The 26,998-nt window shown below is 45.1% G+C and overlaps 1 protein-coding gene across 10 annotated transcripts in view; it reads left to right on the forward strand.

The window, feature by feature from the left end:
- LOC115177196 (MAP7 domain-containing protein 1) overlaps positions 1 to 26,695 on the forward strand; it is a 65,405-nt gene extending 38,710 nt beyond the window's left edge. For 2 of the 10 annotated variants that reach the window (XM_029737761.1, XM_029737764.1), the window contains 17 exons: positions 1,108 to 1,176; positions 1,833 to 1,853; positions 6,036 to 6,199; positions 6,625 to 6,736; positions 9,389 to 9,493; positions 11,291 to 11,410; positions 11,820 to 11,959; positions 12,291 to 12,421; positions 13,596 to 13,861; positions 15,108 to 15,396; positions 17,695 to 17,875; positions 19,053 to 19,157; positions 20,836 to 20,886; positions 20,969 to 21,029; positions 22,851 to 22,923; positions 23,479 to 23,714; positions 25,453 to 26,695. In XM_029737761.1, coding sequence (XP_029593621.1) covers positions 1,108 to 1,176; positions 1,833 to 1,853; positions 6,036 to 6,199; positions 6,625 to 6,736; positions 9,389 to 9,493; positions 11,291 to 11,410; positions 11,820 to 11,959; positions 12,291 to 12,421; positions 13,596 to 13,861; positions 15,108 to 15,396; positions 17,695 to 17,875; positions 19,053 to 19,157; positions 20,836 to 20,886; positions 20,969 to 21,029; positions 22,851 to 22,923; positions 23,479 to 23,714; positions 25,453 to 25,463 — 2,135 coding nt within the window. In that variant the 3' untranslated portion in view covers positions 25,464 to 26,695. The remainder of the gene's footprint in view (positions 1 to 1,107; positions 1,177 to 1,832; positions 1,854 to 6,035; positions 6,200 to 6,624; positions 6,737 to 9,388; positions 9,494 to 11,290; positions 11,411 to 11,819; positions 11,960 to 12,290; positions 12,422 to 13,595; positions 13,862 to 15,107; positions 15,397 to 17,694; positions 17,876 to 19,052; positions 19,158 to 20,835; positions 20,887 to 20,968; positions 21,030 to 22,850; positions 22,924 to 23,478; positions 23,715 to 25,452) is intronic. The other 8 variants (XM_029737763.1, XM_029737765.1, XM_029737767.1 and 5 more) reach the window with 6 other exon arrangements.
- The last annotated feature ends 303 nt before the right edge of the window (positions 26,696 to 26,998 follow it).

Below are 26,998 nucleotides of genomic sequence, written 5' to 3' on the forward strand. Positions count from 1 at the left end.
TATATATAGATATTTGATATAGTTATGAGGGTTATTTTATTTTCATGACGGTCTTCATCCGTAACATGGTAATTGTACCAGCCCCACATTGCGTTGGTGCACATTTTTGTTCATAGGACGTTAGCCTAGTGTCTATTTCCATCACATGTTTTCCTGCCATATTGAGTACATTTACATTACATTTTAGTCATTTAGCAGACACTCTTATCCAGAGCAATTTACAGTAGTGAATGCATACATTTCATACATTTTTTCCCCCCGTACTGGTCCCCCATGGGAATCGAACCCACAACCCTGGCGTTGCAAACACGTTGCAAACACCATGCTCTACCAACTGAGCCACACCCTCCCCAAGTAAATGATACAAAGTAGGTGCTTCCACACAGGTGTTGTCCCTGAGTTAATTAAACATTATATCATCCCATCATGTATAAAAATACTGGACAGGCCATTCTTTTTGCCATTATTTTGGCTACCATGGCTATGCCCCCATAGGATAATAATGTCCCCCTCCACAGGCACGAGTGGTCACTGAATGGTTTGATGAGCATGAAAACGATGTAAAACATTTGCCATGGCCGTCTCAGTCATCAGATCTCAACCCAACTGGACACTTATGGGAGGTTCTGTAACGGCGCCTGAGACAGCGTTTTCCACCACCATCAACAAAACAACAAATTATGGAATTTATTGTGGAAGAATGGTGTCGCATCCCTCCAAAATAGTTGCAGACACTTGTAGAATCTGCCAAGGTGCATTGAAGCTGTTCTGGCGTCTCGTGGTGGCCCAACGCCCTATTAAGACACTTTATGTCGGTGTTTCCTTTATTTTGTCAGTTACCTGTATAATTATATCATTTATTACCACTATATGCAGTTATTTTTCCATTTTATACAGGAATCATAAAGAGAGGATAGGAATCAAAAGTCACATCACCCTTGCTAAACGGCAAATGTGTTTATACTTAATCTCGGGAACACAGATCCAAATCTCACATTTCCTGGCCAGCTACTTCATTAGTAAACATTTATGTCAACAGTCTGTCATGAGAGACTAGTTTTTATTCTAGTCTAAAAACTTTCTCTCGTTCTCTCATTCTCACCCTAGACGCAGTGAAGTCAGAGGACAGACAGAAGCTGGCCAAGGAGCGGAGGGAGGAGAAGGCCAAACATCTGGGTAAGCTGAGATGGAGGTTAAGATGAGGAAACTCTGTACACAGGGAGAGGATGCCCCCTAGTGTTGGGGGGTAAGGGGTGGTGGCAGATTTAGTTTTAGGTTGTATCTGCGTTGGCTTTGTTTTCAGGCCTACACATGGTGTGCACATGTATCACAGAAACATTTGGAAAAACGTTGAATGAACGTCAAACCAACCTAGGCGGTCGCTCAAGCTGATCACTTCAATACAAAAACCAAGTCAATGATTTAGTATTTCGCTTTCAAGACACATTACAGTTTTCAACGTGCGAGCGCCAAATAAATATTCATCTGCATTTTATTAAAACAATAGCCTAGCTAACCCCTTTTTGTTTGAACTCACAAACGCTTTAATGATCCCCAGCTCTGAACTTATGTTTAACCCAACGTCAATTGATACAGACACGTTTTCAATTGATAGTAGCATATGTCAATGCCCTGCTTCAAGTTGCCTTAACAATTCTCTGGCTCTATTTCTTTTGTCAGTCAAGATGGCTGCCTGTCACCCGCTTGAGTGTTTTTGTTTGTTTGTTTCACAAGCCACGCTGTCCTTGGCTCTAGTGACACCCTGGCGACGTGCACTGCTTTGCATGATTGACAGTTGCTCTTGTCTTCTCTTTCGCCCATCCCCCCTACAGACAAGCTCGGCCAGATACAAGGTAAACCACACCCTGAGTGTCCGTGGTGGTGGTGGTGGTAGTGGTGGTGGTAGTGGTGGTGGTGGTAGTTGGTGGTGGTGGTAGTGGTGGTGGTGGTGGTGATTCTCGTTGTCGTGACCTGCAGTTTTGACCTGTTACCTTGATTGATTTTAACAATTGTGTCTGTTTTTCGTCTCAATCTCTACAAAAAATATTTTGAATGAACTTTCTACATTACCATGGAAATGATTGCTTCACAGTACCAGGCAGCCATTGTGAGTGTACCAATGAGTTTCAGTCAAATTGCCAGGGTTAGAGGATCCAAGCCTGTTCTATTCATTCTATTTCTATGTGAGCTGCTGCTGCAGGGAGGGGGGTGTTGCCTAGGCAACCGAAGACTCATTTGCTACAACACCTTGCTTGTTTCAACAAAGGGCAACATTGTAAATGTTACCACATAAACAGACTCAACCTCATGAATGCTCAGCCATCCAGTCTTCAGTCAGCTGTTCATTCCACAAATTTGTATATATAGATATTTGATATAGTTATGAGGGTTATTTTATTTTCATGATGGTCTTCATCCGTAACATGGTAATTGTACCAGCCCCACATTGCGTTGGTGCACATTTTTGTTCATAGGACGTTAGCCTAGTGTCTATTTCCATCACATGTTTTCCTGCCATATTGAGTACATTTACATTACATTTTAGTCATTTAGCAGACACTCTTATCCGGAGCAATTTACAGTAGTGAATGCATACATTTCATACATTTTTTTCCCCCGTACTGGTCCCCCATGGGAATCGAACCCACAACCCTGGCGTTGCAAACACGTTGCAAACACCATGCTCTACCAACTGAGCCACACCCTCCCCAAGTAAATGATACAAAGTAGATGCTTCCACACAGGTGTTGTCCCTGAGTTAATTAAACATTATATCATCCCATCATGTATAAAAATACTGGACAGGCCATTCTTTTTGCCATTATTTTGGCTACCATGGCTATGCCCCCATAGGATAATAATGTCCCCCTCCACAGGCACGAGTGGTCACTGAATAGTTTGATGAGCATGAAAACGATGTAAAATATTTGCCATGGCCGTCTCAGTCATCAGATCTCAACCCAACTGGACACTTATGGGAGGTTCTGTAACGGCGCCTGAGACAGCGTTTTCCACCACCATCAACAAAACAACAAATTATGGAATTTATTGTGGAAGAATGGTGTCGCATCCCTCCAAAATAGTTGCAGACACTTGTAGAATCTATGCCAAGGTGCATTGAAGCTGTTCTGGCGTCTCGTGGTGGCCCAACGCCCTATTAAGACACTTTATGTCGGTGTTTCCTTTATTTTGTCAGTTACCTGTATAATTATATAATTTATTACCACTATATGCAGTTATTTTTCCATTTTATACAGGAATCATAAAGAGAGGATAGGAATCAAAAGTCACATCACCCTTGCTAAACGGCAAATGTGTTTATACTTAATCTCGGGAACACAGATCCAAATCTCACATTTCCTGGCCAGCTACTTCATTAGTCAACATTTATGTCAACAGTATGTCATGAGAGACAAGTTTTTACTATAAAGGTCGTGTTCATTGTCCCATATGTTCCATTGTCACAATTGGGAGTACAAAGCTGGAAGCTGCTTAAGTAAAGAACGTCATAGAAGTAACATATATGCCTTCTGGTAAATCCAGCCTTCATCATCATAGTAAAGTGTAGTAAATCTTGGATAAAATGCGTTATACCATCACAGATCAGTCAAATTGTCAGTCCACTGGGGTAGGAGGCCAGACAGAGGGTTTCTCCCTGATCTAATTCCTTCAATCACTGAGATTCAATCTCTAAACTTGTGTTTGCAATCCCAGCTAGGAGGCAATGCCGGCTAACAAGGCCAGTCTTTTGAAGTATCAACAGCTGGAGCGTATTGTGTCTTCTTCACATGTAGGCTATAAAGTGCAATTGTTTTTTCCGGTTTTTTTTCTTCCTCAAACGAGATCGGATTTTCTCCCTGCGTGTTTTAAGTGTTCTGATAGGCCTCTGCTGAGTAATTCATGAAATGTTCACTAAGCAGCAAGAAGACGTGTTTGGCCCTGTGACCGCGTGAGTTGTCCGTTCTTGGCTCTCTGTAGAGTGTAATGCATACTTAATGTGGACAGGGAGGGAACAGGACTCAGTTAAGGATTATTTCATGGCTCTGGCTGCTGCCTAGCAGACCTAGATGTTGAGTGTCAATGTAGGGAAACATTAGGGGCGATGAAGGGAAGATCGTATTTAAGTCACATCCACAGGGGGAATGTAGTGCTGTTGATCTCTTCAATATACACACACACACTTTTTAATTGGCTCAACTGCCACTACGCCATCCTATTCAAACCATGTCAAAACTGATATCAGATCACATGGGGACGTTAGTAAATGACCTAAGATCAGTTATTCACCTAAAGTATCCATTTATCGCACCAAATAATTGTCTCTTTGACACCAGCATTATAAAAAATTCCCTATGGCGTTATCTTTCTCCTACTGCTCGATGCTATGTGTGTTCTAGGTTAGCATGGCCGCTGTGCTGCCCCCTGGCAATGCGCCAAGATCTCATGTGGGCCTTGTCAGTGTCACACTCACACTGTCACATATTTGATGTGTGAGGGCGGTGCGCGGTCTGTCATGCTCTCACTGTGACAAGTCGCTGTGCCTTCTGAGTCAGTGGAGGCGAGAGCTGTGTAATTCTCCATCCGTAGCCGGCCCTGGCGTGTAGCCTCTGTGGAGACTGGAAACCTCGCTTCTCCTTCCTCTTCTCTTCTCCCACACTCCCTCCTTCTCACTCCCCATACTTCAGATTTCCACAAGGCTGAAACCCCGAGACAGTCTACACGCAATTACCTCTACTGCTAGCCCTTGAAGCTTTGCCTCGACAGAAGTTAATAATATGACCTTGCCTTACTGGAGTCAAAGTACTGTTATTAAAAGTAATTACGTTGAACCGAAATGCACACTGACTGTAGCAGATAAGACGTGGGAACTCATTTAGTTAGTGCTGGGGCCCCCTGGCCTGCTGTGGCATGGTGTGATGGTGCTTTCTGAGCCTACTTCTCTCAAATAAAAGCACAGCTGTGCGCTTTGCGATAAATCTCAGCGTTTGCCTCCAATGTTGCCCCAGTATTCCCCTAACGTAATCGGATAACTGCCAAATAACCAGTCATTTTTGTTGCATCAGGTACCCCCCCCCCCCCCCCCCCCAAAAAAAAAGCTGATACTTCATGGGGGTTTATTCAATAAAGCCAAAAGATACAGTCGCTTATGTGCAAAGAGAGAGAAGCACTGTGTGTCCCAAATGGCACTCTATTGCCTATTTAGTGCCCTATTTCCTTATAGGGCTCCGGTCATAAAGTAGTGCACTGTGCAGGGAATAAGATGCTATTTGAGACGCAGAGGCAGTCATAGAGGCGGTGGCATAATACCACCTTGTAAGCCCTCTTCGAATGGCCCAGGGGGTGGGGACGCTTACCATATCAAAGCGTGCAGTTTATTGAAACCGGCGCTTGATGCGATTAACGTGGTAAAGTGTCAGTCCAGGGGTAACAGCCGAACCTAGCATAACGCTGCCTCTGTGTCGCTCTGTGCAAAGTGAAGTAATTCAATTTATATCCGAGGGAAAGTGTCATTTCCCTGTTGAAAAGAAACACTGCTTCACACACCCACATTTTGAGGGATTTGAGATTTTAAAGCCCAGTCAGCATCAGAGTGAAGAGGCGTTTGTGTTTTATTTAAAAGTACTTCAAATACTGTTTACCATAGATTTGCTTGTGCTTTTGTTTTTTTATTGAAACAGATTAAAACACAAGGGACTCCATTTTTTGTCCATAGCAAAACAACATTAAAATGTTGGTCAACATCTAACAAATCAACAGGGCTCTGCCTATCAGCTGCAAGGGTGTTGTATTCGAAGAGAGAATTGAAGATTCTCAAATAATTGGGACAGGAAGAGAGAGAAGGCTCCCCCATGTAGCTTTCACTTGTCCAGTCATTTCCAATCAGTGATTGCCTCAAGGAAGGGAGAAATGAAGGATGCACTTTTGAAATATTTGAACAGGGCCTCAAAGAGAGAGAGAGAGAGAGAGAGAGTTCTCTCTTGATCCCAATTTTGTTACCTTGCCTCTCTAACCCTCCTGATGTGGTTCTCCCGTAGCGGCGAAGAAGTCCCAATGGCTGGAGAAAGAGGAAAAGGCCCGGCAGCTGAGGGAGAGCCAGCTGGACGAGCGGCGCAGGAAGCTGGAGGAGCAGCGGATCAAGACAGAGAAACGTCGCGCCGCCCTGGAGGAGAGGCAGAAACAGAAACTAGAGAAGAACAAGGTCGGTTGTGAGGGAGAAGGGTGAAGTACCCTTAGACGCTAATCTTAGGTCAGTTTAGCATTTTCCTCACTAACGGCAAAGGTTAGTATTGGGGGAGGGGCAGCTGATCCTAGATCTGTACCTAGGGGAAACTTCACCCCCAGAACGGGTGGTAACACTCCTCACAGCAAGCCAATATTAGAGCCCTGATGATCGTGAGTTCAATCCCCACGTCCGCCTTTCCTGCTTTCCCTTCCACTAACCGGTCTCCCCCATCTATTTCCACACTGTCTCGATGAAGGTCAGCATTTTTCTGCTAAAGGAGTGGTGGAATTCCACTCGCCTTAGCAAAACAAGAGAATAAGGTGGGTGGGTAACAAGAAGAGAATGAGTCAGAGAATTATTAAGTGGTGCTAACCTAGTATTTCTCCATGTTTGGTATGAAGGCGCGGTATGAGGCTGCCCTCCAGCGGTCCACTAAGAAGACCTGGGCTGAGCTCCGTCAGCAGAGATTGTCCTGGGCCGGGGGCCTCAGCCAGAACTCCAGCCAGAGAGAAAGTGAGTACCTACCTCTGAAACAGGAACCCAGAACCGGAACCCACCAACCCAGACACTGCCTCACCGATACACACTGGACACTATCTTGCCGAGCCAAACGACTGTTTTTTGGCTCGGATCATTTCTTTTCACGTGGTACTTCCCAGCACGGTTTCAGCAACTATGGTGGATGCGTTACCAGGCCAGCCCGGTACAGCTCGTTTTGGCTCGCTTCAGTAGTGTGAAAAAGGTACTACTGTGCAGATATTCACATTCTACCGAGCCATATTTTTCACAGTCTTACGGTTGTTTTGCACTTCAAGTAAACCATAAATGAGGTCACTCACTTTACAGTATATAGTCAGTTAGCGACAGTCAAACTTGAATTCCAGTCACCTTCAACCCTATTAAGCAGAGGAGGTTCTCCGTGATTCAGTCTGGCATCAATCAGCCTACACGGCTGAGCAGCTCCTCTCAGCCTCATCACAGATACATAGTTATCTCTAATTAAATCACTCTGAGATATCACACGCGCGCGCGCACACACACACACACACACACACACACACACACACACACACACACACACACACACACACGACAGGTGGGTTGATGTCCCTATCTGCTCTTGCTGGGCTGTACTACACTACAGCATTCTAATTTCCCTGTAGACGGTGGGAACATTGGCTTCATTCCGCAAGGAAATAGCTGGGTAATGACATGGCTGAGGTGAATATGAGATGTCCAGGCATGGTTGAGGTGTATATGTGTGGTGAGGGGGTGTATATGTTTTCCCGGTCTGCGTTTGTGCGACATGCTCAACATGTTTCTGTAGAGGGTCTCTGGTGATTCTACGGTGAACCATTTTTTTAAAGGATTTTATATGATTCATATTTTATTGAAAGGAATGAAGGGGAGACAGCTAGAATGAATATAAGTAGCGTTTGGGGTTCGACCGGGATTCGAACCCACGTAAGCAGGGTTACAGACTGTACGTGCACGACCAACCTCAGGCACATAGTGTCGGCTACTGCATGACTGGATGTTTCATTCAGGGTCTTTAGCCCCTAGATACAGATTAAGTATTTGTTCTTCAATGTGATTCCGTATGCTGGTACTTTAGAGCCTGCAGTAAGCGCGGCGTTATCAATCATCAACACACATCAGACTAGTGGTCGATTCATGTTTCGCCAGCATTGATTCACGTTGCCAAATACCCCTTCAAGTCAAATGGAGTCGGTAACAGCAATGTACTTGGTAAGAGGTGTATGAAGCGGGGATGTCTCTCTCTTTCGCTCTCTCTCTCTCTTCCTGCTGTTCTCCACCTTTGCCAACTCTTATGGTCACAATGAACATAGACGTTGGCAAGACAGCCAAACAAATCTGGGACCAGACTACGTACTTTATGAGCCATGAGTAATGGCAAATGTTTACCGCCAAATCAACCTGCACCCCACAGCCCCCCCCCCCCCCCAGACTCCTCTTTCAGACCCAGTGCTGTCGAGGAAAAGACTGAACCGTAGCAAGCGTTAACAAACAGGATACAGTGGACTACTGAGAATCCAATAGAGTTATTTAGGAAGAGGCAGCAGAGGGCTATCTTGGCCTGCAGACAAAGAACCTCTTCCTGCCCATCTCTAACAACAACCCATATCTGACGAGGGACATTTAGGACAGAGACAGAGACATCCAATTCCACCATTAACATTAGACTGTACTGTCGTATGTCTAGTGGCATTTAATGAAGGGCACAATGTCCACTCGATTAGTCTCCATTAGAGGCTCTGGGGGGGGGAATGGTGTTTAATCACTGGGTTGTCTCAGTAGTTCCCTTCACTAGGTGCCAGTTGTGTTCCATGTGTGTCAGTTGTGTTCCATGTGTGTCAGTTGTGTTACATGTGTGTCAGTTGTGTTACATGTGTGTCAGTTGTGTTACGTGCGTGTCAGTTGTGTTGACTGACATTGGTATTCGTTTGTGTAGTACAGCATGTTGTGGTAAGAATAACGCTGTTACTACTTTGTGTACGGCAGGGCTCAGGTTGGAACGAAGATGGGACATGTACTCTTTTACATTCTAATCATGTCATTGCAGGTTAGACATATGTGTTCACAGGCCATTGATAGTCAGTCATTTTCCGTGTTTCGGTGTCACTCGTTCACAAACAGTCAAGTGTGTCCATTTTGAATATCAACACCTAACTGAATGACGCATGACCCAGTAGACTCAACACAATATTTCTTTCAATGTATTTTTTCAGTGCGTAGAAAAAGCTGCGTTATTTCCCTCTACCATCAATTGTCTGTTTTCAGATTGTATTCGATTTTTGGTGGAGGCTCCTCGAAGTATACTTTGACATGACACTTTGACAGTTAGAATTTCTATTCTGTTTCCCGTCATCTCCATGTGGAAAGGAATGTAAAATAACACTGTCAGATGAGAAACGTTCAATACAGAGATTTTATTATTTGGTTTCTTTATTGAATCAGACATAGTTGCCCTCTGGAAATACACTGTTTTGGTATTTGGATGTTTGCTGTATGTATGTATGCGTGTATGTATGTATGCGTGTGTGGGGGGGATTGATATCACCGTGACACATCCTGGAGGTCTCCCTCCCCTGTGTGAAACAGTGTGACCCACCATCTCTGTGGACTACTCTCTTGGCTTCGCAGGCAGATGCTCGGTGTCGGCGGTCAACCTGCCCAAACACGTGGACTCGGTTATAAACAAGAGACTCTCCAAGTCCTCCGCCACCCTCTGGAACTCCCCCAACAGAAGTAAGACACGTCAGGCCCCCTTTTCCGGGAACACCCACCTTTCATATCCGTTCCCTCACAATTTTTTTTGTTCTTCATTCTCCACAGTTTTTTTTCTCCCCACTGTCTCCAATCCAATCGCCTGTTTGTGTTCGATGGTTGATTACCGAATTATTTTCACCTTCCAAATTCAAATCCACCCTAGTTTTTTTTTTCTGTGGTTCATGGGTTATGGTTTTTCTCCCTCCCTCTGCATTATGTTCAGTCCCTGCATTTATATACTTCATACTTTGGTGTGAATATATGGGTTCATTTACTCTGTCTTCATATTTTATGTCCCACATTTTTGGTGTTCTTGGGTTATTCGTCTGCTGGTGATGGTCATTTCGTGCTCTTTGGTTTGTGTGTCAGTAGATTTTTTTTCACTCACTGGAGAGTCTTGGTCAATGTCTGGAATGGTGATGGTGATGATGATGATGATGATGAATGGGTTTTCAGGCCTATTCTATCCCGAAGTAAATACACTGTACTATGCGGAACCTAGTAACTCATATTCAGAGTTACTCACACAAGTCAGTGGTGTTTCAGTGCACCGAGAACACCTCTGCAGGTGCAGAGTTCTTTCAGAAGTACATGTCTAAATAGGTCGCAGTGTACCGGTGCGAACACATAGGAACTTTAGTGTTTCAAATTAAAAAAAGTCGACCACTGAAGGACGAGTCAGCGTTTTGAGGGAAAACGCATTCTGAAAACTCCACAGGAACACCTGTGATGCTTGAAAATCGATTAAGGGCACTCTTCTGAAAGCGTAACCCTCTCCCTCTTTTCCTCTCTCTTCCCCTCTCTCGTCTCTCTCGTCTTCCTCTCTCTCGTCTCTTCCTCTCTACCTCTACTCCTCTTCTTTCTCCTCTACCCCCTAGTTCTTTTGTCTCACTCATTGTCTATCAAAAGCTCACTCTCCTCTCTTTTTTATTTCAGTCTCTCTCTCGGACACTTTCTCTCTCTCTCTCGCTTTCCCTCTCTGCTGGATAACCTTATTATCCTTCAGGGCAGGTTTAATAGGGAAGTGAGATGTGATTTTTGTGTACCGAGACCCAGAGCAAACCTCTGCGGTGGACTTCTTTCATCTCTCTCTTCCCTCTCCTCTCTCTCCTCCCTCGTTTTTCAATGTCAATGTTCTGAACAGATGCCTCCGTAGCCAGAGTTTTTTTTTGTTGCTAACTCTGGCAGTGCTTACTTTGTACTGCTCTGGCATAAAGGTTGTGTTCTTCCTCCCTCTCATGTTATTATGCGTCTGGAAGTTTTCCCAGTCTAATATGGAACCCACCATTTCCCCATAGAGCATAAGAATGGGGCGTAGGCCTGGGGTTTGAGGCTTTATTTGGTGTGAGTGTTTACTAGAGGCATAAGGGTTTATGCGGGTGAGATATTGTCTTATTTGATCTGTCGTTATAATATATAACGTAGGAACGCTAACTGAGCAAAGCTTAGCTCATTGTCGATATCTCATATAAAAGAACGAGGAGCAAAAAGGCCTTTCTGTGACACTGTGATGACAATGCGATATTGGATCATTACATTTGAGTCATTTGCTAAAATGGGGTTGCAATAGTTATCAAACAGTTAGTGGGTATAAGGTGCATATTAAAACTGTTTGAACACTGACGTCGCCCGACGTGGCGAGACAGAAGTGGAGATATTCACGGTGGCTCTAAGAGGCAAACCGGCTTTGAAAATGAAGCTGGTTTGCCCCTTAAGGCCAGCGTAGGACTTTGAATGTATGTGATAAAATTGGTCGTGTTTTGTCCTCTCCCGCAGCCCGTAGCCTCCATCTGAGCCCGTGGGAGAGCAGCATTGTGGACCGACTGATGACGCCCACCCTGTCCTTTCTGGCCCGTAGCCGCAGCGTCGCCAGCGTGCTCAGCAACGGTAAAGGCCGTAAGTAGTTATCCCACTCCCACTGGGGTAGATGAGACCTGCTATTGGCGGGGGTTGTTTGTCATTTAGAACAACATCTCTCCAACCTCTCCTCTTGGCCCCCAGCACTTCCAGCTATTTGATCATTTGTTCCAGTCAGAGCTAGCACATCTGATTCCACTTGTCAACTAATCATCAAGCCCTTGAATGAGCTGATGAACTACGATAATTCTGGACACGACACAATTGGGAAGCGTTTGAGGGGCACCGACGAGAGGTTTGAGAAACACTGATGTAGGGTGTGTGAAGTGACGTGTGCCTGTGCTCTGTTTGCGTTTTAAGATATGGGTGTCGTATTTATTTATCTTCCTTCCTTCCTTCTCTATCTCTCGCCTGCTCTCTATGTGCCTCTCCTTCCCGTCCCCTCCAGAGTCGCCCCTATGCCCTCGTTCGGCCTCGGCCAGCCCGCTGACGCTGTGTGCCCACCGGCCTCACCACCGCTGCTCCGACCGCTGGAGGGTGACGTCCAGCACGCCCGACATCACCCAGCGCCGGCGCGACTCCACGCCGGTACGTCAACCATCCTTTTTTCTTTCCTTACGTATTTTTCAATTTCATTGACTGGATAGAGAGGAGACTAGATAGAGAGATACAAATCGAAAGAGGGTCATAGACAGTGAAGGGCACAGACAGACAGGACTCGACCCCTGTCGCCTGCAGGCCTGCGTGGTCCGAAATCTGAAGCGCCGACTACAACCATCCCTTAACGTTTAAACACAATAGAACACCGTTTGGCACTTTGAATAAGCTAGAATGTACTGTGTGTCATTTGGTTTTGAGAGAGATGTTTTTATCCTCATTAATACCTTTCTGATGGTTTGTGTCTCTTGTCTCTCTGCAGATAGAGAAGAAAAAGATAGAGAAGAAGGACAAGGAGCGGGAGAACCAGAAGGAGAAGAGTGCTCTCAGCAAAGACAAGGTGCTGAAGAAGAGACAGTCCTTACCCAGCATGAGGCACAGACCGGACCCAAGGTAACCTGCTCTCACGTGGATCTACTGTATCTGCATTTGGCACAGTATAGCACTAAACACCCTGTGCACACTACTGAGCCGAGCCGAACCAAGCCAAGCCCAGCTGTAGTGTATTGGCCTGGTTAGTTGTTGAAAACTTTCAGGAAAGGACAATGTTTAAAGAACATATACAAGCCAGCACAGCATATGTAGATTGGGTCGACATTATAATGTGAATAGGGTATAAGACTTAAAATTAGAGCTTAGAGTGTTTCCTGAGGTTAGGGATACAGTAAGAGACAAAGATAACCATGACTGCGAGTGCAGATGGTGAAACCAGCGTGTCTGTGTGTTGAAGTAAACTCAGGCTAAGACTTAAAAGCATGAGGCCCCTGAGCCGAAGGATATTTATCCAGCGCGTTAATCATAGCCGGCCGCGGGACATGGGAATGGATGGGGCTCACTGACAGATGGAGGGAAGAGAGAGAAAAAAACGAGTGCTCTGACTTAACAAAAGGGTCTAGGGAGAGAGGGAGAGAGAGAGAGAGAGAGAGAAATGTAATGTTTACTGTTCATTTTTATTGTTTATTTCACTTTTATATATTATCTACTTCACTTGCTTTGGCAATGTTAACATGTTTCCCATGACAATAAAGCCCCTTGAATTGAATTGAGAGAGAGAGATGAGAATGCCAGATGCCTTAAGGAAGAGAAGTACACACACACACACACACACACACACACACACACACACACACACACACACACACACCACTCTGGTATAATGGGACGACTATTACACTGTCTACTGCTGGGAAACCATCCCATAATGCTCTGTCACAGACCACACGATGTTACACGTGTTAGGTTGTGTCGTGTCTGACCCTGCTACCTGGTGAGGTCATGTTTATTGACTGCTGTCTGAGACTTGAGGTTAGGGAGGCACATATGTAACAGAAACAGTTTTAATAGTATTACTTCATTGGAGGTATTAGTGGTAGTCTCCTTGCTTTATTGTGTATAGAGATGGACTATTTTTTCATCCCTAGGGCTGGACATGACTAAATGTTCGACTAAACTTTACTTAACTGTTGTTTGCTTATTATTATTTACATATTTCTAATGATTTCTAATGATTTGTCGGACATACTGTTTGTATTCATGTTTTACATAATAGCTCCCTCCCTCCCTCCAGTCCTAGTCCCTTATCCAGACAGCGAGCTGCCTCACCCGCCACTACTCCTAGAGCAAGACCTTCCTCCTCCTCTCCCAGCCCCGCTGCCTCCCCCAAACCCCCCTCTTCAGCCCGGGCTAGCCCCTCCACCCCCAAAGCCCGGCCCAAGAGGGCTAGGACCCCGGCCCGGGTGGACCACGGGCGCACCTCCTCCCCCGTTCCCCTGGAGAGGGCCAGGGAGACCCGCGGCCGTAGGTCAGCCACGCCCGAGGAGCCCAAAGGCAAGAGTGAGTAATGCAGTACCTAGTTAGTACCCCCAGGTGGAGGGTTATATGTGTAAGTAAAGTGTACTCCTCTTACAGGGATCACAACTGTGCAGGATCATTTTAAAGGGCTTAATCAGCGTAACCACATTCACTTTAAGTGGGGGGGGGGTGTATTGTTTATGTTGTTGGAATGAGTTCAATTGTAACACTAGACGCGTAACTCTCGGCGAGCGTGAGACACTCCTTTTCATTTCAATGAAGCGCGTAGGCAGTGCGGTTCGCGACAGGCTCGCGCTGCTCAGTGTCAAATGACTCTCTGGTTCTATTTTCAAGATTTCAAAGTAGCTGACTTGATAAAGTGGTTCGCCCTCTGCTCGCGTTGACGTTAAGTTAAGCTTCCAGTGGAGCAGGGAAAGAACCCACTGCTTCTGCAATGCCCCAGGGTAGTTCCTGTGTTATGTCACATTTAAAGCCAGTTATATTTACATTGACATTAAGCTCTGTGAATGGAAGTCCTGTCTTCAGTCTAGTTATGGTGTGGTTTGTAATGGTTTGAAAAATATGGACTCACTCACCCTAGATAATTTAGAATTTGATAGATTTGTATGCACTTGGCACACAAGCCGTGAGAACACTATATACCCATATAATTCAGTACCTTTTCATTTCCCCCTGACACAACTTGGATTTTAGTGTGTCTGTTTTCTATTGGCCGTCGCCCTGCCACGGCTGATTCATACTTTGCTTCTTCAGTTCTTTGTGGTTTGGCTCAGTTGTTCCCATGGCTGAGAAGAGTGAACCTGAAACTCAAACTGGAAAAAGTGAATGTGTGCGCGCGTACGTGCACTGTAGCGCCGGCCCAGCCTCAGGATGATTACCGTCGTAGTTAATTAGGCACGCCGACAATGCCGGCTCGTTAAGTGAGTTACACAGCTTCTCTGTCTTTCTCTCCTTCACACATAGCGAGGAAAAGCAGAGGGGGTGCTAATTACTGCAAAAATGCTATAATTACAAGTTTACAGAATCCAAAAATGGCCAAATTTTCCATGCTTTGCCACTGTTTGAATTAAGAACATCACAGAGTGTCTCACATCAACCAAGAGGAATCTAGACCGGAGGTCTAGTGTACTTGTCTTAATGTAATTACTCAGTTTTATCAGCGTTTCAGCTCAAAGAAGGCGATAGTTTGAACAGTGATTTGTCTTTAGAACACTCTTATTGTATTTTTCCATTCCTCTCCTCTTTTCCTGCTCAACTCTCTCTCCAGGCTCCCCCGTTCCTTCAATCGTGGTATCCTCCGCTCCGGCCACGCCCCCTTCGCTGAGTACACCAGTCACGACGGCCACCGCCACTCCCTCTGAGGTCCCTCCTTCCGCCCAATCAACCCCCAGTGTCCCTGCATCGTCCCCAGCCCCAGCCTCCTCATCAGCCAAGCCCATGGCGGGCACCAACAACCCAGAGGAGGCCGCCCGGACCCTGGCCGAGAAGAGGAGGCAGGCCCGAGAGCAGAGGGAGCGAGAGGAGCAGGAGAAACGCGAGCTGGAGGAGAGAGAGAAGTGAGAGTCATGTTATCCTCATGTACAGTACATAAACCCACACTGGAGAGAGCCACTGCAGCGTCTAGTCGGGTTGCAAAATTCCTGAAATTTCGGTTGGAGGATTCGACCATTATCCTTTCTACTGTAAAGACAACCTATGTCTTACCAGCTTGAAGGGACAAGGTGGAAGTAACCATGGCAGCACATCACAATTTGAATAATTTCAAGTGTAAACCATCAACATATGGAGTACAATACAGTTCTCCACCGTGTCATATGCATGGCAGAATTAGACCACTCGGAATTAGACCACTATGATACAGTATGTGTGGTGCTCGTGTTACCCCCCGGAGGTGTGGAGCTGTTGACATTTGTGTAACGGCTTAAGTTGCCCCCCTCCGCTCAAGTTTATGAGCTAAAAAGGATTTCCTGCGTCAGCCTATTGTAGCACGTTGACAATAGTTACTATGTGACCACTGGGTATTTATGTCGTGACAGCTGTCAGGCTGGGCAACGGGCTCCTGTTGCTCTCTGTTCCTTTCCATTTTATCAGCAGGCAACTATTTCCTTATAAAAAAGTTTCATTTCCTGATTGTGTTGAACTTTTTATTTTCCTGACACAGCTATTGCCAATGTAGTACAAAGACAAAGATTCACTCTTTAAGCTAGAGCACATGTTAACTGATTTATTCTAAATCTAGATGTATACAGTGCATTCGGAAAGTATTCAGAACCCTGGACTTTTTCCACATTTTGTTAGGTTACAGCCTTATTCTAAAATTGATTAAATCGTTTTTTCCCTCTCATCAATCTACACTCAACAGGTTTTTAGAATTTTTTTGCTAATTTATTAAAAATAAAACACTTAAATATCACATTTACGTAAGTATTCAGACCCTTTACTCAGTACTTTGTTGAAGCACCTTTGGCAGCGATTATAGCCTTGAGTCTTCTTGGGTATGACGCTACAATCTTTGCACACATGTATTTGGGGAGTTTCTCCCATTCTACTCTGCAGATCCTCTCAAGCCACTCCTGTGTTGACTTGGCTGCATGCTTAGGGTCGTTGTCCTGTTGGAAGGTGAACTTTCTCCCCGGTCTTGAGTGCTCTGGAGCAGGTTTTTAACAAGGATCTCTCTGTACTTTGCTCTGTTCATCTTTGCCTTGATCCTGACTAGTCTCCTATTCCTTGCAGCTGAAAAACATCCCCACAGCATGATGCTGCCGCCACCCTGCTTCACCGTAGGGATGGTGCGAGGTTTCCTCCAGACGTGACGCTTGCCATTCTGGCCAAAGAGTTCAATCTTGGTTTCATCAGACCAGAGAATCTTGTTTCTCATGGTCTGAGAGTCTTTAGGTGCCTTTTGGCAAACTCCAAGCGGGCTGTCATGTGCTTTTTACTGAGGAGTGGCTTCTGTTTGGCCACTCTACCATAAAGGCCTGATTGGTGGAGTGTTGCAGAGATGGTTGTCCTTCTGGAAGGTTCTCCCATCTCAACAGAGGAACTCTATAGCTCTGTCAGAGTGACCATCGGGTTCTTGGTCACCTCCCTGACCAAGACCCTTCTCCCCCGATTGCTCAGTTTGGCCGGGCGGCCAACTCTAGGAAGAGTGTTGGTGGTTCCAAACTTCTTCCATTCAAGAATGATGGAGGCCACTGTGTTCTTGGGGACCTTCAATGCTGCAGAAATGTTTTGGTACCCTTCCCCAGATCTGTGCCTCGACACAATCCTGTCTCGGAGCTCTACGAACAATTCCTTCGACCTCATGGCTTGGTTTTAGCATGCACTGTCAACTGTGTGACCTTATATAGACAGGTGTGTGCCTTTTCAAATCATATCCAATCAATTGAATTTACCAAAGGTGGACTCCAATCAAGTTGTAGAAACATTTCAAGGATGATCAATGGAAACAGGATGCACCAGAGCTCAATTTTGAGTCTCATAGCAAAGGGTCTGAATACTTATGTAAATAAGTTATTTCAGTTTTTTATTTTTAACACAGTTGCAAAAATGTCTAAACCTGTTTTTGCTTTGTCATTCTGGGGTATTGTGTGTAGATTGCTGAGGATTTTGTTTTTTTAATCCATTTTAGAATAAGGCTGTAACATAACAAAATGTGGGAAAAGTCATGCTTTCCGAAGGCACTGCACATTTGTAAATAAGCCTATGCTTTGATTGGTAGACTGGTTGGATAGAGAGCCCCTGGTGATACATTATAGGTTGTATTGCTCGCTAGACTCATGGCGACACAGCGAAGGTGGGTAGGAGACTGCATTATAGGTAGGATTGCTAAATGCTTGTCGCCCTTTGCTCAGGGTCCTGCGAGAGGAGCGTAAGCTGCGGGAGGCGGAGGAGAGCCAGCGCAGAGAGGAGGAGGCGCGCCTCATGGCTGAGGAGCAGCGCCTGAGAGACGAGGCCCAGCGTGTGGATGAGGAGAAGGAGGCGCAGGAGAGAGCCAGGGCAGAGCAGGAGGAGAATAAGCGCCTACAAAAACAGGTGAACAAGCACCCCCAACTACCAGCAGACAGAGGGGCTGTGTCTGTCCATCCGTCTGTCCGTCTGCTTTTCTTATTGTCCACCTGCTTTGTGACAGAGAGCCTTCTGTAACCCTGTCTGTCCCAGATCACTACTTTAGCCAAGTTGGTCATCTACCTGACCTCATTTGATAAGGCATATCTCATAACCAACCTTGTTTCGTATATTTGTTCAAATCAATATCAACCAATGTGATTTGTCGTTAGCGTCGGTCAATATTTTCCCAGTGGCTACAGACATTGACATTAATGGCACATTGAATGGCCCCTTTCACTGTTTGGAGATCAGCAGAAAAGGCCCGAGTCCGTTTGACTCACTGACAACTTCCTGTGTCTACCAATGGTTTTACCGCCGTTGCTCAGGAGCAGTCGAGTCTAGGATCCCGACGAACAGATGTCAGTCAGTGAGCCAGAAAACACTGTGATTCACAGAAGGGTTTGTTTGCAGTGTCAACATAGACTGTGTGATAGGAGATAGGAGCTGCCCCTGGGGTTGTGTGGTTTTTGTCTAAGTGGTGGTTTTCTCTGGCTGACGACCCTTTGATACCCTCTAGTGCGCTGTCAATGAAGTGTCATTCGTAGTTTCAATAATGATGTATTTCAAAAATACAGTAGGCTAGAAAGGGTATTGTGTTCAATGACAGAATTTTGTCATTGTATTGAACCTAACAATGTTAAAAATATTCACTTCTACTACCACAAACAGTGACTGTATAAAGCAACAGGAAATACTATCTCCCTCAACACTATTGGTGGTAGTAGCATGTTATTAGCCTCGTAAAATCCATACGATAAATAGCACACTAGAATGGACATTGGCGTCCCAGCAGTGTGACTAAAAGGGCTGTCGTCTTGGTCAGTAATATAATGTATCTCTACGGTAACCCTTACGGATTTCACATGAATCTCACATGTGGTCCCACATGTGTTTTAAAAAAAACGCGTTTTAAAAAAGTGTTTTTAAAAAAACGCGTTTTCATGTGATCCCGCGTGATCTTATGTGAAGTTAATGTGATAACATGAAACCACACGCGTGTAAGCATGTGAGCGTATGTAAAGTGTTCCAAAAACACATGTGAAATGTATTTTTTTTTCTATAAGGGAAGAGCATACCACATTGTAATCTGTATGCTTTCCAGAGAGAGGAGGCTGAGGCTAAGGCCAAGGAGGAGGCTGAGAAACAGCGTCTGGACAGAGAGAAACACTTCCAGAAGGAGGAGCAGGAGAGACTGGAGAGGAAAAAGGTAAGAAAAGATCCATGCATTCATTCTACTACATGAGTATACCCCACCAGAGTCCTCTCTACCCTGGTACCCATGTCTGTGTGTATAGCCAACTCCTATCGAATTCCAGCCATTGCCACCATTGCCATCTCCTTCTAGAATTGTCATGCCAAACAGACTGGCACCGTAACAGACTTGCAGACTACTGTAATCTTCTGTACTGTACATATTCCAAAGGTACAGAGGGAAATGTTTATTACACATTACAGTAAGCACACACAGGGCCTTAGATCAGTCAAAAGGAACGTTGTTCTAGTAGCAACAGGAAAGCATGCTTTAGCTTATGGTTACGTTTCTTTTTGTTTCACTCTTTAGACAAGGATTTGTTGAACATTATATCAACTCTCATATTCCTGCCGCCGAGAAGAATGATGTTGGCTTATCCTGGCTACTTGTTTTGATTTAATAGGGCTTACAGTCTCTGTTTGTTTGAGCGGAAGATTATATACTAGGTCCAAGACCTCAGGCTATATATAAACAGTTATGGTGGAGAGTGAGTCCTAACTGGCCCAGTTCAGTGTGCAGCCCAGGGTTATGTGTTCTGCCCGCACCTGGTGTACCACTCACAGTCAGACCATACTGCAACCCTCTGAGTCTGCTCTCTCACTCTTGCTCTTTCTTTCTCTCTTACTCACCCTCTGTTTTTCTTTCCGCCTGTCTCTTGTCCACCTTCGTCCCTCACTCTCCTATTCTCTCCCCCCCTTCTCTTTCTGTCTGTTTCTCTCTCTCCCTCTGTTTCTCTCTCTCCCTCTCTTTCTTTCCCTCTCTCTCTTTCCCTCTCTCTCTCTCCCTCTCTCTCTCTCCCCTCCTCGCTCCCTCTTTCCCCCCCCCCTCTCTTATCTGAGGCCCATGCAGCTCAGCTGGTCGAAGCAGCTCCGCATTGTGTGTTGAGCCAGGCTCTAGTGGTATTACTGCACAAGAACAGTATGTCCTCTACCCAAACGCCTGCTGAGTCACACGCCTCTGCACACTGCTCCACAGCTGCTGTTACATACCTGACTGGGTATGGATTCTGTGGATCACGCACACCAGTGGAGGCTGCTGAGGGGAGGACGGCTCATAATAATGGCTGGAACGGAACACGTGGAGTGGCATCTGTTGAACGACTGACTCGGTATCCCTTTAATGTATTTGATACCATTCCACTTATTCCGCTTCAGCCATTACCACGAACCCGTCCTCCCCAATTAATTTGCCACCAACCTCCTGTGGCACACACACACGGGTCACCTAACTTTCCACTTTACCAATAGCGTGTATCACAACTCAACATCAGAGCTGCCCCACATCTGGCATATCTGTATGCTTTACTTGATTTATGGCAGCTAGCTCTTCTCTTAGCATCATGGCTGTCTTGCATTCAGCCAGGCCGTCATTGTAAATAAGAATTTGTTCTTAACTGACTTGCCTGGTTAATTAAATAAAGGTTAAATACAAATAAATATCTTGTACCAGGTAGGATTTGGGTGTTTGTTTAGCTGTTCGGTGCCAACAAGGAGTCCGTTGAGATTAAGTTACTGCACAGTTACTGTATTACTGTGATTCAACCCATGGGGACTGAGCACTTAATCTGCATCCGCCATTTTGTTAACATTCTCAGTCTATTCCCTCTCTCTGACCGTTGTGCCTTCTTCCTTAGCGTCTCGAGCAGATCATGAAGAGGACGCGCAAGACAGACGGAGGGGAAAAGGTACGTTTGTTGTGAAGGCACAATGTTAATGCACTTCACTCGATTTAAAATACATTTAACACGTGATAATCTCTCTCTGTAGAAAGACACCAAGTCCCCACCTCCCTCCCAAGCCAATGGCAAAGAGGCCGAGAGCAGCAAAGGTAAGCAGAAAATGAAGAGCAGTGTAAACGGCGTCCATCTTTGCTCATTATATTGCTCTTGTGTTCAGGAAATCGATGTTTGGACTCGGAGTCAAACAATTAATCTCAATTAATCCTGAAAGGAAATGTATTGTAAATGTATTGGGCTCCCGAGTGGCGCAGCGGTCTAAGGCACTGCATCTCAGTGCTAGAGGCGTCACTACAGACACTGGTTCAAATCCAGGCTGTATCACGCACATTTGGCCCAGCGTCATCTGGGTTTGGCCGGTGTAGGCTGTCATTGTAAATAAGAATTTGTTCTTAACCGACTTGCCTAGTTAAATAAAAACATTATAATTTAGATTAGTTCATCAATGATATCCGGGGGGGAATGGATTCAAACATCAGTGGGCTGTGTCCCTGGTCCTTTTCCAGCCTATGTTTCACTGCCACATTAATGGGGAAGTTCAGCTCTAGATACTGACTGGTTTAATAAACTAATTAAGTCCCACTGGGCACAGATGTCTATTCCAAGTTGGTTCAACGTTGATTCAACCAGTGTGTGCCCAGTGGGATAATATGGCTTCTTTGATTGGATGGCTGTATCTGTCTTAATGTTAACTTTGACATTTGTTCACTCAAAATGAAAATCCCCAAATCCCCATGATTTAGGCCAAATTCCAAGTTAGGATTTAGCCGACTGTGTGTTGTTTACGTGATCTATTCCCTTCCTCTTCCTACATAATAGGAATCTTGTTGATTTAGAATGCAGGGATTGAACTTCTACTTTTTCCCCCCTCTCAGTTTAGCTTCAGTACTTTGTCAAGTCAAGTTTATCTAACCCATTTGTAAGTACTAAAAAACACGTTTCGTAAGAGCTCTCAAACAACAGAACAATATAAACATACACATGAACATGCACAGTCAAAACCAGCCAATGTAAATCTGCAGCACAATTATCTCATTAGACTAGGCGAAAAGCATGAATGAAGTTAATATGTGGTGCTGCTAGTAAAGTGCTACAGTTACGGACAAAATGGATAAAAGGATAAAAAGGGACCTCCCTCCTGATATGTAGGATGTTGATCTTTGTTTCATCGCCATCTGCACTGTGTTCCCTTCTCATATGAAGAGTATTTAATACTATTGTTAGAATCCCAGCCCCACTGCTTTCATTTAGGACAGTATAACCCATGTGTGTGCTTATTGTTTGCAGTCCAAACCCAGTCTGGGGGATTTTCAGTTTCTGGGAATATCTTATGGCAATGCATTGCATTGCAGGTTTGGATTAGTGACTGTAAATGGACAACTCACCACATTCAGCCCATCAATTCAATTAAGTTTTCTTCTAACATAAGGCACAATAAATACAAATATTCACAAATATTACTCCTACTTATACAACCCCCATCCCCATTTGACCAGAGACACACACACACACGCACAACATTTGCAAATGAGAAGTATGAGTAGGAATGAGAATGGGGGATTTGGGTACATGTGGCCAGGTTTCCAGCATGGTGGAAACCATTATTGGAGGCACTGATGTGGTTGGGAGTCCAGGCAAGTTGGGTGGTGTTACTCCTCTCCAATCAGGCCTTTGGACATACTCACACAAACACACACACACGTGTGCGCACGCACTCACACACATGCTCAAATATGGACACACACACACACACACACACACACACACACACACACACACACAGCCACAGTATCTAATCATGAATCCAGCACTGGTTGGATCCATCCTGCATATTGAGTTCTGTCTGTGCTTGCTTCAGGGTGGCCCTGAGAACTGAGTGTGTGTTTTACAGCGGATTTTATTTGTTTCCGCAGCCTCTGCTGACTACCAGCCAAGCCCAGAGATCAACAAGAATACAGAGAACGACCATAGTGGTGAGAGAGACAGGTAAGGTTCAACATCCATGTCCTCTATTTCCTCTTGTGTTAGAAATGTAAAATAGCAAGCCGCGCACTATTGTTATTACAAGACCACCATGCGCGCTAGAAAACAAGCAAACCAGAAACCAGCAGTATTGGATGCCTTCTAATCAAGACTTGTGCCGATTTGTATAGTTTCAAACCACAAAAGATAACAGAGAGCCTCAATACATAGGCCTACAGTAGAATAGTAGAGATATTGTTTATTTATCTATAGAAATGTGTTTTTGTTTGTGAGGGATAGTGTAATATAAGGTTTGAGGACTTCAGTTAGCCTCTGAGGGCAGACCAGGGTTGTATTCCGTGATGTCAGACGTTATGAATGTTGCAGATAGATAGATATAGAGCTGTCACCATTCTATCTGACAATCATTTCTATCTACGTTATATCTACAGTATAATGTTACATCTTCCTGAACAGGCCCGAGGGGAAAATCTGCAACTGAACCACTTGGGGCCGTAGTCCTTTTGTCTGTAACCATGTTTCACCCTCCCTCCCACTGTAACCATCTCTCTCCCACAGGACCACGGTCCATGTGGTCAACGGTGTCCAGCCAGCCAGTCACGAGAATGGCCTGCCTAGCAAGGGGGACACCGCACACTTTGAGGAGATCATCCAGCTAGCCAATCAAGGCAACAGCAGCAATGGGGGGCGGGAGAAATCAGAGAGTGACATGCCCACTGAGCCAATCCTGGCCTTTGAAAGTGATGAGCCCTTCCTGAAAAAAGTGGGCCCCATGAAGCCTCAGCATGTCGCAGGTACATTGACAGAGGGAGAGAGAGGGAACTCCAAGGGCCGGTTTCCCGGACACAGATCATGTTTAGTCTTGGACTAAAATGCATTTGAATAGAGAATCTCCATTGAACATGCTTTTCAGTCTAAGACCAGGCTTAATCTGTGTCTTGGAATCTGTGTCTTGGAAACCGCCCTCAAATGACAACTTAACCTAATAATATTACATCAGCTCTGCCAATATTTGCAGTGATCCAAGCAAGGAATCGTATCTCGGTGTCCTCAACCTCCGAAGACTTTGAAGGATTATTTTTTACAGTGTTCTTAACTATAGATTAAGCTGGGGTTCATTTACAGCAGTAATAATGGTCTCGCATCTGCTCTGGCGATTGACTCCTCACATTAGGGCCAGGGTTCACAACGTGCCATAAAGCGGCGCCATGGGTTCGTAGTGTTGTCCTTGGCAACGAAGAGCCATCCGACTGAGCAGGTCGGTTTAGTGCCGTCTCAGATGCAATTCGTCACCCGTGCGTACGTGAGTGTCCCTAGGGAAAGAGAGGGGGTGAGAAAGGGAGGTAGAGGGTGACAGAGGGAATCCTCCAGCCCCCAGTGGGCCTAAGGGGACACAGAGGGGAGGAGGGGGAGTGAGGTATCTTAATACTGACTGCTTTCGCTCCCGGAGCTCCGGTTGCTACTCTCAACACCCAGTGTTGAATTCCATGAGTGTTGGGGAGCTAGCTAGCTGCCAGGGATGGAAACAGAACCCCGGCCCAGTTATGTACCCCATCCCCCTCACCCTCCTCCCCACGGCGTGGTCAGCATTACTGCCCCTCCCCTTAGTCCCCACCTGCCAGCCTGCCAGCAGGTCATAAATTATATCCAAAGCAAACAGAAGAGGGTCACCCAGCTGCAGAGCTTCAGCCACACGAGCTCCAACAATATGAACCACTTTAATCAGAGTGAATTCACTCTGCCACACACACTGCCTTCAAGTCACAGTCTCAGTCTTTCACAAGTTAACATCACACTTCTAATCTGCCCTGTCTGCATACCCCGCACTCTCTTACCATGATGACTTGGAGGGGTTATTTGGTTTATGGCCGTGGGGCTGGGGGTTTGTGACTGGGGAGATTAATGTATCGACGCTGATTGAATGTTACGATGTAATTCCATAGATTGGCAATCGGGGACATGTTTATTTCTAAACATACCGCCGGGGGCTAATTCAAATGGCGATACTTGTGAGCTATTGTGGTGGACCGTTTAGCAGCCTGACAGGTGCCTCTGTCAATCTATTGCTACTGTTAGCATCAATCAGGCTGTGTTTATCACACTCGTAGCGCTAGCTAGCTATCACTCACTCACATGATGGGCGACTGAATGGTCGTTGATGGTCTGCCATTAAAAGGAGTCAGGATTCTGTCTGGAGCATCTGCTGCTTGGTTTGATTAGCCTCTTCATAACCCTATAAAAACACGCCTATAAAGCCTGACATGCACTCAGGACCTTTTCAAATGTAGTATTTAGCCAGGTCAAGGGTTTATACGCCTTGTCATTAGCAGGGTCAGTGAGGGTGGGTCCTCCTCACACATTTACAAATGCTAAAATTGGCGACCATTTTGGCTCACCATTCAGATGGCACATTCAGAACGGCTCAAAATGGACACCATTTTGGATCGCTGGTGTTTTTCCTTGTTGTTGTGTGGTGTATCACTGTGTTGAAACTGACCCTCATCTTGTCCTCTCCGTCTATTATCTCTCCAGAGGTCCTGTGAGGTGTGCCACTCACGGAAGGCGATTCTTAGGCCCCCCCACCTTCCCGAACCCAGCCTCCGCTCGTACGGGTAGAGAGCACCCTTCTTCCCGAAGGGGCACTTCCCCTATGACATGTGCCAAACCAATCACAGACTGCTTTCTAGGCCCCAAAAAACATAAACTTTACCTGGGAAAAGGGCCGAAGAAGATGAAGAAGAAGCAAAAAAAAAGACACAAGCAAAATACAAAACAGGATATGACATCATCGCCACCCGACAGGGTGCATCAGTGTTACCATTTGTAGATGGTAGAAGATATCACAGCATCAATTCTTCCATAACACTATCGTCCATGGTAGATTTCACCAGCCCTGAGGGGGGAAAAATACACATTTGACACTAATGAGTAATTGTTATTATTATGATGAGTTGAAAGAGAAATTAGTTGGCTTTTTTGTTTCTAATGTTTAGTTTATTTAAGTTGAAGAGAAATGTAAAGACTGGGTACAGTTTTATGTGAATAGTGTAAATGAAAACTTGAGCGTTGGACTAAAGGAGGGAGGGGTCTGTGGAATAAATAGTGTATGAATTTATGAAAGGAAGCCCAATGTTTACTTAACTCCTGCCTTTCAAGGTTTGCCCAGTAACTCATATGTATTGAAAACATAATGACACGGCCTCTGTAAGCATATTTTGTAAACGTTCTGTAAATGGAGCTTCGCTGCAAATAGAATGTCTCCAAAATACTGAAGAAGACGTTTGACAACGTTTTGACAATGTAAGAATTATGTTGTTGCAGCACAGCGTCAGCTGTCTCCAAGGAGTGCTGTGTCGACAGGTTTTCTGTTTGAACTGTTCCATTCCTCAATTATGATTGATTGTACTCTGAAATTAATATAGAAATGAACAAGGGATCAGTTGAACAAAAAAAACAGCACACACATGGGTACTCCAGATTCAGAATTGGTAAGCCTTGGGTCTAATCAGTGATCAATTCAGTTTAAATCAGTGTTGAAACAGAATGTACACGAGGGCATCCCATCCCACCGTTTTAAACGTCAGTATGCAGTTTATTTTTTTTCTAAACCTGAGCAAGAAGCATGATATGTTGCCTCCATTGAGATTCCACAGATTCTAATGTGTTTGAAAAGGAAATGCTGGTGTGTGTGTATATGCTATAAATATATTTTGTTGTGTGTTGAAGGGTCAGAGGGAGTATCGGAGTCTTATTAAAGAGAAAATTGTTGTCTGTGGTTTAGTTTTCCTTCGTTTGTTGGATGAGATTTGGAATGACACTTGAAACCAGCAAAAAGACGACAAAGAAAACACTGGCGTTTACAAAACTGGCGAGACCAGCCTGAAAAGACAGACATACTGTAGAGTATGTTGAGGTTGAATGTGCTCATTGATTCTCTCAATGTCCGTCAATTTTCAGAAACCGACAAATCGGACAAAGCGCATGTCGTTTCACCAAGTAGTACAGTTAGGAAATATTTCCCCCTTTTAAGCCCTCAAAGTCCAATGTCAACTTATTTAGACACGCTGTTGACAGCCTG

Source organism: Salmo trutta, chromosome 37 (genome assembly GCF_901001165.1).
Source record: "Salmo trutta chromosome 37, fSalTru1.1, whole genome shotgun sequence".
NCBI lineage: Eukaryota > Metazoa > Chordata > Actinopteri > Salmoniformes > Salmonidae > Salmo > Salmo trutta.